Genomic DNA, 13,852 nt, shown 5'->3' with positions numbered 1-13,852 from the left:
GGAGGGAGGAGAGAGGAAGGAAGGACAAAGTGAGAAATCGACACAGGAGGAGAGACAAGAACTCACTCTGGTACCACTTGTTTGATCTGAGGTTTGACGTATCCGTCAACTGCTTTTGCTGTAAGAGAGACAAGGTGGCTTGTGAGACCGATATTGGGTGTCACTACAAGTCCTGTACGTGAAGGAAAACAATTCATTGGAGTTTGTTTGTAGAAGCACTGGGCATGCATACAGAGAGGCGGGGTGTAGTATTTGGAGAAGACGTCGTCCTTGGCTTTGTCGGGGTAGAGGAACAGCAGGTGGTTGAGGTCACTGATGCGGTCAGCCAGAGAACGAATGGAGAAGTCTTTGGTTGTGTAGGGCATGAGATTCCACACCATCCTCTCCCCTGGAATGGAGAAGAGAGTGGAAACACACGCGTAAACACACCTAATTTTGATGGAAAAATAGAGAGACGTTGAGTGCACGACCACTGTCTCTGATGGATTTTCTTTCTGTTTTTGTGCTGTGCCAGAATTCTCCAGGGAAACATAACAAAACACAATCTACAGGCTGACGCTAGCATAAAACTCGAATGTGATTGTGGTACTGAATGGGGATTATGTCCGTACCTGCTTTGTTAGGGTTTTCAGCCACCCAGGCTATGGTGATTCCTCCTATCTCAGAGTCACTGAAGCGCAGCAGGAAGGTGCCATTGGGTTTGGACATCAGCATATCCTGGGCCTGCTGCTTGTTCACAAAGCCCAGAATGGCCCTAAGGACCAGAGCCAGAGAGAGGGGTTCAAGAGATGTCCTCGTACATCGGCAGGACTGCTCTTTTTCTGCTCTCCTGACTTATGGTTGCTACGGGTACGTCTGAGCAACTTGCTACAGTTAAGTCACATGTACTTGTTAGAGAGGGCCTTTTGGCAGAGTCGTTGGAGTTGATGAAGCGGCCTGATCTGAGCCATTAACGGGAAAAGAGATTAACTGGAAGGAAACTCATTCACTTCTACCATTGTGTGCACTCTTCCAACAAGCCGTACGGCTACCCAGCTGTCAATCACAAAAACGAAAGGCTATTAAATTCTATTATACTCTCTTTCTGTTCCAGTTCCGCTACACTATCGACTAAAACCTGACAACGAGTCATGTCATTTTCAAAAGGGAAAAATAAGAACATAAGACTTGAACAAAGAGTTTTTTTCTTACCCATCATTCCAGTGGGGCTTGAGATGTTTTTTAGTTAGCTCCATGACCCCGTCAAACCACTGCCAGAATGTGAAGTTCCTGCTAGGCAAGCTCTCCTGTATGGGGGAAGGTTTACAGGACTTCTTATACTGTATGTTCCTTTCCTCAACCTTAATTTACACTGTATACATGCTGCATACAATCAAACAATCAGGATCCAGGATCTACCCACATCAGTGTATTCAGGAGTGGTCTTGTGTATGTGTGTATGTGTACCTTAAGTGTGTGTATAGGGGAGGGGTATTGTGATGCATCAAATTGTATTGTATGATTCTGTATCCAAGGCCTTTCACTGATGAAACTGGATGGTCTGGGGTGAATATGATGTGAATGTGTGTGTGCTTTCTGTCGTCGTTGGTTGGTTAAAGGGAGCCAATGAGGCCTCGAGCTGGATTAGTGCTGCCTCTCTGAACAAACAGGCTCATTAAGAGCAACTGAGGGCTTCGCTATCAAAAAGAAGAATCTCTTCCTCTGTCGTTTGCACTCTCTATCTTGCTCTCTGTCGGAGGTTTAAATGTTCAGTGGTGACCATCACTCTTTGACCCTGCAAGTATAACAACCAGGCTAACCTTGCATACAGTGGCAAGCCTGCATCCATCTAAATTATAGATCCCAAAAACCTTTCAGATCAAAAAACCATGACCCAACCCTACCCACCGATCCCTCGGTCAGTGGTTGCCGGGCTCACCCTGTTAAACTGGGACCCAGGTCATGGTCATGTTGCGGTAGTCTTCAGGGTTGATGCTGGAGCTGCTGAAGGCCTTCTGGGCCAGAAGACCAGGTTTTCCTCAGAGAGCCCTCGAGTGCTCTGCACCTCAGCCTTGTATTTCATGTTGAGGGCCTCACATAGCTGGGGCCACATCACTTTATCAGGCACTAAGAAGGGCACCCCGACCCTGGAGGGACATTCAGGATAGCTAAGGACCCATAGAGCGATACAATATTGCACCACACCAAAGAGTAAACATCGCTAACAAAGCCAGATAGCCCATACGTACATACGTACATGTACACAAGCTTAATTAAACATGTTTCGGAAAATAATCAACATACCGGCTCGGCAAAAGCGTTATCCCAAAGCACGGTCGCTGTGGCGTTGTTGTCTTGACTACCATGGACTATGACCACCACAGGAAGTGATAATGTCTAACAGAAAAAACAACAACACACATTGGTCTAAACCACACATCCCCAGGGAAAAAACACATTAGTGGTTCTGCTTGGCCTCGAAACTCATTAAGAAGTAAGGGAGTCAGGTGGCTGAGGGGTTAGGGAATCGGGCTAGTAATCAGAAGGTTGCCGGTTCGATTCCCCATCATTCCCCAAAAATGACGCTGCCTTGCCTCGGGGGGAATGTCCCTGTACTTACTGTAAGTCGTTCTGGATAAGAGCGACTTAATGTAAATGTAAGAAGTTCTATGATTGGAGGGTGGGGTTGGACTATCTGTGAGTGGGTGTGATGAAGACAGTGTGTAGAGGTGTTTGTCTAAGGACATGTTATCTGAATGATAACAGACTCCACTGACTCCTGACTATAAGAAAGACGTTAGCCAGAATAGACACCTGCAGTTTCTGTTTATCTACCTGCCTGCTTTATGTTCCTGGAGTCTATGTTTAGCTCTGCTTATTCATCCTGTTGGTCTCTCTCTCTTTTTTCTCTGGCTGCGTTTCCACACCTCCATTCTTACCTTAACCTGAAAAACCAGCTCATTTCCCCCAACGCTGAACTGGGATTCAAACAGAATGGTGAACTTCTCCTCCGTCACCGACTCCGCCCCTCGCCTGTCCGAACGTTTGATCCGCTTCAAAGACTGAGTGAAAGAGGGGAGAAGAGGCTCACGCAGTGTAAACACGCCTTCCCGTTCACTCGAAGCTGCCGGGCTCTCGTCTCAAATGCACGACTCTCGCGCATTCGCGTCGAGGTACACAGAGATGACATCCTAAATTATCCACGAAGAATCTTAAGGGACCAGGGAAATCTATGGAGTGAGCATTGTGCAACCTACTCCACCGTATGTATGTGTTTTTCAGAATCTCCAGGGCTTCTCTGGGTAGTTACAGTACCTTAACTAACAGCCCTAACCCTCAGCCTCCAGCCCTCTACCTAGATGACCCATCCTCACCATGTTCCTGAAGTGGGCGCTGAGGGTTCCTGTGGTCTGGTGGTACTCCATCACACAGTTGTTGTTGAGGATCTCACCACTGCTGTCACTGAGAGAGGGAAGGGAAGAAGAGAGGGAGGCAAAGGAGGAGGAGAAAGAGGATAGGGAGGAGGGAGAGGAGCGTTACAATAGCTTTCAGAGCTTTTGTTGCTGTTACCAAAGCAGGGGGCCGATGCCACAAATTACAGAGATGATTGGAGGATACAGGTTCAATACCTAGCCTTCTAACCTTGAGAACATTTAGGAAATAGTTTACTGAACGGTAGTCCTAAGATTTCTTTGGGTATCTGACAATACCCTATCCTTACTATAGTCACACAAGGTAGGCATGCAAAGGAAGGATAGGTATTTAGAGCAAAGACCGACTTGAAAGACATTATTTAGGTTTGCTGCCATTTATATGATCCATGAAAAAAAAAAAGATGATTTAAAACGTGGCATGAAAGAGAAACAGCAGAAATGCTATATAACTTTTCTGTCAGTTCCTCTGTAATATCAGAGTTGGAGAGTGAAAATAACCTAAGCGAATTATGTTAATGCGGATGTATAACAATAATGCTGTGTGCTGAAAACCACACACAGCTGGAACTCACTTGCGAGTGTTCTCGTTCTTGAGAAGGGCCTTGGCTTGCTGTTCGCTAATGATGGTGGCCTTGACCTGTGGAGGGTTCATATGCACATTCAGCTTCCCCCCCACTAGGAGGCGCACTGTCGCGGCAAACTTGGTCTGGGTCTTTAGAACCTGTGGAGGCTGCTTCTCAATGATGAAGGTGCTGAAGGGAAAAGGAGAAGGCGACAAGGTCAGCGTAAACCACTAGGAATCCTAGCAACACACTACGGCTAATGAACGTTTACAGTCGACATACGTCTTTCTTTCACAGACGGAAACACAAAAGCACTCAGTGTGAGAGAGAGAGAGAGAGAGAGAGCGAAAGAGGTGGGGAGAGGAGAGAGAGAGAAAGAGGTGGGGAGAGGAGAGAGAGCGAAAGAGGTGGGGAGAGGAGAGAGAGAGAAAGAGGTGGGGAGAGGAGAGAGAGAGAGAAAGAAAGAGTGAAATAGAGCGACGACACACAGATGGAAACAGACAGAGAGATAGAACACAGTCCCAGACGACACCTGAGAGACAACAGGGCTGTGTACATTCAGCAAGCAGTGATGAGACACCAACCCCTAACCCCTCCCCCTTTTTAGCGGCCCACTAGGGTTTCGGGAAATGGAGAGGAAGTGGCTCATCTGGGGAGCATAAGGGGAGATAAATGAGAGGAAACCGTCATGTTTGGCATTTGAAAGTCACAGTGCTCCACCGTTCACGCTCTCTGTCTGTGGGCCGACGGACATCGCCGTGACAGGGACATGTTCTGGGTGCATTATGAGGGTCAGCAGGGACCCCAGTGCTGGAGAAGAGACAGGGACGCTGGGAGCGCTAGGAGAGCTCCTTGTTCCGCGGCGAGGCGTTGCGGTCGGCTGCTAGGCCGAGAGAGCCTCCGGGAAACGACGACTCGTGTTCTCAATGCCGCCGTGACCCATGTGACTCCATGCTCATCTCGCCGGCAGACTGCAGACTCTTTGTCTCTCCTCGTCTCTCATCAGTTCTCTCTCTCTCTCTCTCTCTCTCTCTCTCTCTCTCTCTCTCTCTCTCTCTCTCTCTCTCTCTCTCTCTCTCTCTCTCTCTCTCTCTCTCTCTCTCTCTCTCTCTCTCTACTTGTATCTCCCCTCTCTCGCCCATCCTCCCCGTCCCTTAAACCGCTCGTCTGCCTCTGGTCCATCGCTCTTCCAGGACCTGATCTTCCGGTCCAGGGGTCGATGGGTTCTGTAAGCCCCGCTATGCTGGTCTGCTCGCGGGCCAAGACCAGCGAGGGTCGGGGAGCAGGGCGGGGATGGGGAAGGGGGAGGGGGGTTGGGCTGGCCAGCCTTCGCTCTGCGTCAGCCCAGCATGAGAGTGGTACAAAACACACACACGTGCAGGAACAGACACACATGTTCACACACACAGGAACAAACAAACACACACCTGCTAATACACATAACGCAGATACTGACCACACGCAAACACGTCCTACTTTTATGAACATTGTGCTTCTGGGGCTCATCCTAGTCACATTAAGACACCTGGGTGACCCCATCACTGACTCATTCAATATTAGAGCAACCACTTAGATAATGTTGTTTCGTAAATAGGAGTCATGTTTATCTGATCTGTTTTACCACACAGGACTCAAACTTGTGTAAGTTCTCTGCAGAGGTTGCATCATGCCTAAGGCTGGTTATGAAATGTGGTAAATAAACTTTAAATGCTGTACAGTACACACTGCAACAATGCTGCCTCCGCACAACTGTGCCACAGGGCAAGAATCAACGTGCCTGAAGGACGAGAGAGGCAGATGGGCGAGAAAAGAACGGGGTCGATCCACACACCTAGTGACCAACGCTGAGATGATATCTGTGATGGTGCTGTTGAGCTCGTTCAGGAGGTCTTCGATGGGGCCTGGGATGGGCAACTGCTGTCCTGAGGTGCTCAGGCCCGTCGAATCTGCTGCCTGTTCTGCCAGATAGTCCTCTGCTAGCTTCTCACACCTTGGACACAAACACACACAGATACATCTTTACAGTAATACCGGTATGAGCATACTGAGGTAAGAATATGTTTATTCAAAAGCGAGCAGATGAAATTCTGAGTATTGAGTAAACAAGTCATAAATCTGAAATTCTGAGTATTGAGTAAACAAGTCATAAATCTGACCACTGGTAATGCTAACAGTGTCCACTGAGAGCGTGGCTAACCTTTGCCCTCTGACCTGTGGGGGTGTAGAGTGGGGGTCAAGTGTGTGCAGCGTGTGTGACCTGAGTCCTCACCAGGACTGGAGGATGTCCAGACCCCCCTCAGCAGGGCCACCGTTGCCGGCCAGCTGCTGCCGTCTCTTCCACTGGATCAGTTCGTCGTCTACGATGATGGTCTGCTGTTTTCTCAGAGGTGCAACGTCTTCTGGTTGTTTCTCTGCTAGGTCCTGTACACACACACACACACACACAAGCAGACACACGTATAAGCGCCACGCACGCACACACACACACACACACACACACACACACACAGTGTAAACGCGCCTGTGCTGTAATCTTAAATGTAGGTGCGCGTGTGTGTCTTGTGCTGGACGGGGAAGGTGTACCAGTCTGTATTTCTGTAGTGTGTTCGCCTCCCGGGTGAGCCAGGCCTCAACTGTGGCCCTCTTGCTCAGAAGGCTGGGCTCCCGCAGCTGCCCTGTCAGCAGGGGGCAGTGTGGCTAGGCTGGTGAGCTGGGCTGAGGGGGGACAGGGGGGACAGGGGGGACAGGGAGCGAGGGATGAGGAGGAGGAGTGGAGAAAAACACCCGGAAAGATCGTAAATCTCCCTCCCGCACCTGTGCTAACATACCACACACACACACACACACACACACACGGCCGAGGGAGGGCGAGGTTGTGGAGCGTACCTTGTATGCGGAGGCTCTCCTGGTACTGGATGATGAAGTACTCCTGGTTGTGCTGCAGCTTGCGCAGGTCGTTCTCCGTGTCCTGGCTCAGGAGACGCAGCTCCTCGAAGGCCTGGTTGATCTGCTGGTACTTCTGGGACATGCTGTCCATCATCCCGCCCACTGGCGAGCTCGACTGCCAATCAGAGCCAGACGAGAGACGTGAGGTCGACTTGTAAGATATGCGGACTCCATCTCATAGTGTATTGCCCATCAATGATAGTATTAAAAATTGTCTCATTTTGCACAATTAAAAGAAGGCCCCCCCCCCCACACACACACACACACACACCTTACTGTAAACTTCAGTCGGCCCAAAAATGGGATGTGTATTTCCCTGAAACCTCCTAAAGAGTACGGCCAGGACAATAAAGGACTGATAAAAATGTATTTGCTTATCGCGGGTGCCCACAGCATGGGAGGATACTGCTGTGGCAATATCCAGAGTAAACAGACTGGAATGTAATCAGTCCCAATGTGCAGTCCTGCGATACAGGATAAATCAATCCATGCCAGGGCCCTATTGATAGTCAGATGTTTTATGGACCACTGGGTTTATGGTTTGATAACCTAGCACATGTTATAACAGGAGCTCTCCTGACGTCTTCTCTGACACACGGATGATAGGTACATTCTGAGTTTCGTTGAGGCTGGGCCAGTGGTGAGACATGAAGGTCTCAGATTAGCTATGTGTATGGTCTCACATTTGTCTCGCAATGTAAGTAGGTGGGTCTTTGTGAGGGTATAGATACCGTCTGTTTTTCTAACAAAATAAACAAACAAAACTACCTATGATGACAGAGAATCTGCAAAAAAAGCATTCCCCAACAGCTCAGATTTCCATAATGTCATATAATTGGCTATTTTATGCTAGTACCTCACACATCATGCACTGTACCTTTGCTCGGGTATTATCCTGTGCTGGTACTTTTGTTGCAGCTTCACCATGCTACACATTTAAGGTGTTGGTGACAGACTATGTAGTAATATTTCTATGATTGTATAATATGGCATTTCCAGTACTGTCCAACCACACAACACACACACTCTGTGTAACAGTCAGGACCTTTACATTCATCAAATGCAGGCCTATTAGAGGTCACCAGAAGCAGTCATAAGAAGATTGGTGATTCAGCCTTTGTCAATTACGCCCCAAAACTATGGAACAAATTACCCATAAATATTAGGGAAGCAAACACTCTAGACATTTTTAAAAGACAGCTTAAAACCTACCTTTTTACCGAAGCATTTAAGTAATTTTATCTCAAAAGGGTTTTCCTACTTTTTAAAGTTGTTTTCTCTCTTGAACAGAGATCTTATTGGGATTTTTATTTTTGTTTGAATTGTTTATCACTTGTATTATTGTTTTTATTGATTTTATGTAAAGCACCTTGAGCTACAATTCTTGTATGAAATGTGCTATATAAATAAAGTCTTACTTACTTACTTACATTAGTATGGTACAATTAATCTTCTCTACCAGTATTACATTCATTTCCAATATCAACATGCAACCAGTGCAGGGGCCTTGTTGTTTATTTTATGGTGTGCAAGATGGACAGAGCCTCCTTGTGTTTAATTTCTTACAGAGGAACTGAGAAAGGATATCAGTTATAATGTTCCTAAACCGGTCAGCAGACAGTCAGGAGCCAGGACAATTTGTTCCAGTATTTTCTTGACCAATACCATGTTAGACTAATATCACAAGACTGACCTTTAAAATTAACTTTAACTTTGCATGTGTATGCATCCAGAACAATCATTAAATGGAAGTTGCCGTCTCAACCCTCTGGAGTCACCACACTTGTGTCCTGTCTGTCCCTGTGTTCCACCCAATAGTCTTCACATGTGCGTGTGTGTGTGTGTGTGCGTGCGTACGGGCGTGTGACGGACACTTACATTGGTGGCCTCTCTGACCAGCCTCTGCTCTGTGTAGAGGATGTGCTTGATGCATCGGACCAGCTCCAGAGGACAGCGGTCATACGTGCTCTGAAAGACAAGGCCCGCATGTGCCGTGTTAGCCGTGTTAGCCGTGTTAGCCGTGTTAGCCGCTGACTGACAAAAACAACCCTGCACACAAGACTGATCAATTTCCAGAGATCACACAGCAGGCCAACAGTGCGAGCCCACTCATGGGCTCTGCTTCTCCATTACGCTCAAATAATGAGTCACATCTCCACTGGCTTTTTATGAGATTCCAAGGACATCTTTCACTTACGGTGGAGTACGCACGCACACACGCACAGCACTCGCGCGCACACTCACTTCCGAACGCACGAGCACGCACAAACGTATTTGTACACACACTTGACGCCCATGAACCACCACTGTAGTGAACCAAAGGCAAAACCCCCCAAGTGTAGGGTTAAGAAATGAAGGAAATGGAAGCATATGCCTGGTTACTCTGCCCTGCAGCCAATACAAACATCCCTGAGAGGAGAGCTTAGTCATAAATACCAACAACGGCTGGTTGCTCAAGCACAGTGACCTGGCGCAGAGTGTTTAACCAGCCTAAGACAGTCTGGAGGCTTGTGAAAGCGATGTCGGGGCCCACGGCTCTCTCACCTTGAGCTGGCTGGCGTAGTGGCCGAGCTTGATCTTGAGGAGGAAGCCGTCCTCGCCCACCTGATGCTCGGCCTTGTTCTGCAGCTCCTGGATGAGACTGTCCAGCAGACGCTTGGCCTTGAACTCCTCCTGGGGGTTCTCCAGGTCTATGGTGTCCCTGAAGGGTCAAACCACACGGTGTTGACAACCCCTCCTAGCCATGGAGGCATGCGCGCGCAAAGTACACAAACACATGGAGCACCCCCCCCCCCCCCCCCCCACAGCTGAGTCCATGTGACAGGAAGAGTTAAGTGGTGAGCGCTGTGAGGGCTAATCGCTCACTCACCATAGCTGCCCCTCGATCCACTGGGACAAGTAGTGGCGCACCTCGATGGGGAAGTGCTGTCCGTAAAGGGACTGCATCTGGTGCAGCGCATCACCCTGGAGCTGCTGGGCCTGGATCCACACTGCCATCTTCAACACCCTGATACACACACACACAGACACACACACACACATCCACACAGAAACAAACACAAACATCAATGGGAGCATCTTCTTTGACGTTTGACCTTGGCAAATGGTTGGACTGGTTGAACCGGAAGAGACGAGTCTCTGAGCCGGCTGAGGGTCCAAACAACAATGTTGTGTTGAGTCAACAGCTGCCTGAGGGAAGACTCTCTCTGTCCTGCCCGGATACCTGCTAGGTCTCTGAACCATGTTTCTTGTCAATACACCCCCTCACATGTTGTATGCATCTGCTCTTCTCAAAAGTGTCAGTGATAGGGTGACTGTGTGCGTGTGTGTGTATCAGAATCAGAATCAGAATCAGAATGGGATTTATTCGCCATGAAAGTTTGCACAGACAAGGAATTTGCTTTGGCAGGAAGGTGCATACAATAAACATATACCTAAAATTTTAAGTGTTTATCAGTGTGTATCAGTGTGTATTAATCAAATCAAATGTATTTGTATAGCCCTTTTTACATGCAAGCATGTCACAGAGGGCTTCACATACGCCCATAGAACTACCCCTCAACCAACCTAAACCCTCAAGGAAGACAAGGAAAAACTCCCAGAAAAACTCCCAACAGGAGAAACAATTGAAGAAACCTTGGGAGGAGCAATTCAGAGAGGGATCCCCTCCTCCAGAGACGGTTGGTGAGAGAGAGGAGCAGAACACAGGCTAAACATAGTCATACAGTGTCAATGGGTTTGAAAACACCAAAATCCATTGTTCAACTTTATAGATGTAGGACAGGACCGGGAGACTCGCTGTTGGCCGTCATGGCGACTGGTTTCCGGTTGACGACCAGGTATTAGTTTGTGTGTATCAGTCATCATGTACAGTTGGGAGTGCATGAGGAGGCAAGGCAAGCAAATGCTCAGGCCACAAGCGGATTGTCTGCAACAGAATGCAGATGAAGAAGATTCACAGCTTTTCCCCTCAATGGAGGGAGAGAGTACCGGTAATACATGTTCAACAGAGAGAGGTGATCAGAAAGGACATCCTATGACCTTTGTGCTTTTGAGCGGGACGCACATCCAGTCCGAACGTTTTCCTGCTCCCGCACAGTCAGGTGGCTTCCCTGAACCTTGACCTTAAACCTACTGCACTCACCCTGTCCCAAATCACATTGGGGATTTGATTCAATTCATTCAAAAAAGCCCCCATGTAGAAACCATGGCAGATGGTTTGAGAGCACTCTGGTCTAAGTAACCGTGTGCCTGAATTGTAGAAGCATAATCTCCCACTGCCTCTGTAGAGAAGTAAATAGCTCAGCACACTGTCAGGTGACAGCAGAGGAATGAAAAAGGAAGAGCATGTAACACAGTCAACCAGCATCTATTTCCTGTCCCGCCCCCTTGTGAGTTGGGATGTCAGTCTGTACTACCCTATACCCGCAATCTATACACGCACACACAGATATATATATATATATATATATACATATATTTAAAAATATATATATCAAACATATTTCTGGGGTTGCCTGTGGCTGTTTTGGTCGTCGTCTGGGGAGCTTTTGGGTCCTCATATTCTCCTGAATGGGTTTCTATGGTCTCCAGGTGCCGGTTACCACCATTAACATCTTTCCCCCAACTTTTCCCAGCACAACAAGAACATTACTCTGGGTTGACTCACTCAAACGCAACACAGCACACATCCTGGCACGGAGAGACAAAGAGGGAACTGAAAGTCTTGAGTTTTCGCTTGTTTTTCTCTTCTTTTTCACGGCTCCTACAACTGAATGGATCACTGAATCTGAAACTCTTCTGAAACGGCACAGTGTAACAACACTCTCCTGACACAGTCCCGGTTGTAGACAAACAGAGGGGATCTTACCTCTTGTCTTCAGCTGTTTGTTACCATGTAAGAGCAGGGCCTTCTGAGGAGGAGTGCCTCTAACCTGAGAGAAAGACAGGAGACAGATGGAGCCAGGGAGAAGAACAGAAGAGAATGAATAGAGGAAGTGAGCGCAAGCCTCGGTCTCACCACAGCATTGACAAAATCTGAAACCAAAACTCAACAGGACTCCAGCACACTTCCAGTATGCTCCAGTTCCATGGTAAAAACAGCCTACTTCGACATGCTCCATCAACTATGCGGCTACACAAACACACACAGTGCACATGCAACCTTTTGCCTCGCTAGCTAGCATTCTTCATCTTCTTCTTATGTGCTACACTGCAACGAAGGCCTCACTTTACCTACAACACATCAGGTTGTGTAAGAGTATCATGCCATAGTTTGATCAGTGTCTAGACTCTGGCCGTCAGCCCTGCTCTGTGTTACTGCAGACTGTTGAGGGGAGCAGCAAAGTTCAGCATGATTGATTAGAGACAGCTCCTTCCTCTGGTTGGACCCCGAAGACCGAGAACATCAGCCGCCCACATGCTGCCACGAAGCTTCCAGACAAATATGTGCGTGTCTTCATTTGACCGTCTGTTGGTTCCCTGCCGCGTCTCTCCCGTCTCATTTCTGTCTCCTCGTTCGGTGCGTCAGCCGCGCACAGGTCCCGCTAATGAGATAACGGCTGTCCTTCATCTATTTGTTAGCCCAAACAGAGGCGGGGAACAGCCCTGCAGCCTTGTGTTCTAACTGCCGATGTCATGCCGAGCTTGCGGCGAGTCTCATGACTTTAATTGGTTACCCCCCCCCCCCCAAAATAAATAAATAATATTATAATATTAAACAAATAAAAAGGATAAGAAGGAATCGAGATGGTGATTGAACATTCTCCGTCCTGGTCTCCACCCCTTGTGCTGCACGGACGGAGATCAAAGCCACTGGGACACCCAGGTGAAGGAGCACGATACAACAGGTCAATGGATAAGCCAAGAAACAAGTGCATTAGCTATGCATGTGCACCCAGTTTAAACATAAACCCAAGGGCATTCTTCGGTGCTAACTTCCTGATGTCGCGACTCAACCAAGCACTTGCATGACTTGAAGTCATGAGGGCAGCCAGGTTGAAGTGACCTTTCAAAAGGGACGGAGGCCTGACTGTTTGAAATCAGTGGCAACTGAAGCTCAGGACAGAGGAAGGTTGCCGTAGTAACAACTTGTTACGGGCCAGGCAGATCTCCAGTGGTATTAATTCAAAGCAGAGACTGTGGACACTGTACACACAGAAGCCCTCCCAACACTGAAGATAAGACAGATATAGCAGTCCTCCACTTCAGGCCAACAGTAACTTCTCTTTACCTTGGCCCTCTCTTCAAAGGCCATCATCCTTTTGTCTCATTTATATAGCCTCTCATAAAGATAAGACTTTGGCCCTTCAACAAGAAAAAAATATTCTCACACTAAGCCCCATATGAGGTCACTCGCAGGATTTATGACAACGTCATGCCAGAGGATTCTGTACTTGCAACACAAGTGCCCTGTTGTTTTAAACACAGACACGGTTAACTAACTTTCTGTCTATCTCAAACAAAAGCAGAGTCAAAAAGGATTATCACAATGCAGTTTGTGTCGTGCAGAAAAGCTAAATAGTGACCATAAGCCATGAAGTTTCCTGATCTGTGGAGTGAAACAGCAAGAGCTTCCCGTGACACTTTTCTAATTTGAAATGAATCAGTATCGATCCAAGTATATGATTCAATCTTATTTAAGATATGTGCATTCATGTGCTCTTCTCCTTTCGCCAGCACTGGGACCAAAAAGAACAGCCACGGGCCAGAGGGGGGGGGGGGGGGGTTATCCATGGGCAGAATAGAGACTTATTTACGATCTCAGAGAACACAAAATGGCCTGTCAAGGGAAGACGAATGGTTGCAAGCCAGGATTACACAACTACAAAATTTCATAATGTATTCTCCATTCCGGGTGGGGCCTCCCTTACTGGGCCTGTTAAACCTTGCGCCCGGGGAAACATCAATGTCCATCACGAGTAATCAGAT

The 13,852-nt window shown here is 47.8% G+C and overlaps 1 protein-coding gene across 1 annotated transcript in view; it reads right to left on the bottom strand.

Moving 5' to 3' along the window:
- The window catches only part of plcl5 (phospholipase C like 5), a 96,701-nt gene that overhangs the window by 62,939 nt on the left and 19,910 nt on the right, over positions 1 to 13,852 (bottom strand). The window contains 21 exon segments of the mRNA XM_067232742.1: positions 67 to 118; positions 233 to 388; positions 612 to 754; positions 1,192 to 1,286; positions 1,919 to 1,933; positions 1,935 to 2,002; positions 2,005 to 2,126; positions 2,288 to 2,376; positions 2,919 to 3,041; positions 3,354 to 3,441; positions 3,986 to 4,165; positions 5,808 to 5,908; positions 5,911 to 5,946; positions 5,948 to 5,966; positions 6,246 to 6,397; positions 6,560 to 6,649; positions 6,651 to 6,691; positions 6,863 to 7,037; positions 8,801 to 8,890; positions 9,467 to 9,623; positions 9,792 to 9,929. Coding sequence (XP_067088843.1) covers positions 67 to 118; positions 233 to 388; positions 612 to 754; positions 1,192 to 1,286; positions 1,919 to 1,933; positions 1,935 to 2,002; positions 2,005 to 2,126; positions 2,288 to 2,376; positions 2,919 to 3,041; positions 3,354 to 3,441; positions 3,986 to 4,165; positions 5,808 to 5,908; positions 5,911 to 5,946; positions 5,948 to 5,966; positions 6,246 to 6,397; positions 6,560 to 6,649; positions 6,651 to 6,691; positions 6,863 to 7,037; positions 8,801 to 8,890; positions 9,467 to 9,623; positions 9,792 to 9,919 — 2,120 coding nt within the window. The 5' untranslated portion in view covers positions 9,920 to 9,929.

Source organism: Osmerus mordax, chromosome 3 (assembly GCF_038355195.1).
Source record: "Osmerus mordax isolate fOsmMor3 chromosome 3, fOsmMor3.pri, whole genome shotgun sequence".
In the NCBI taxonomy this organism is placed as follows: domain Eukaryota; kingdom Metazoa; phylum Chordata; class Actinopteri; order Osmeriformes; family Osmeridae; genus Osmerus; species Osmerus mordax.
Note: the sequence above shows the minus strand (reverse complement) of the source record. Positions and strands in the feature narration are given on the sequence as shown.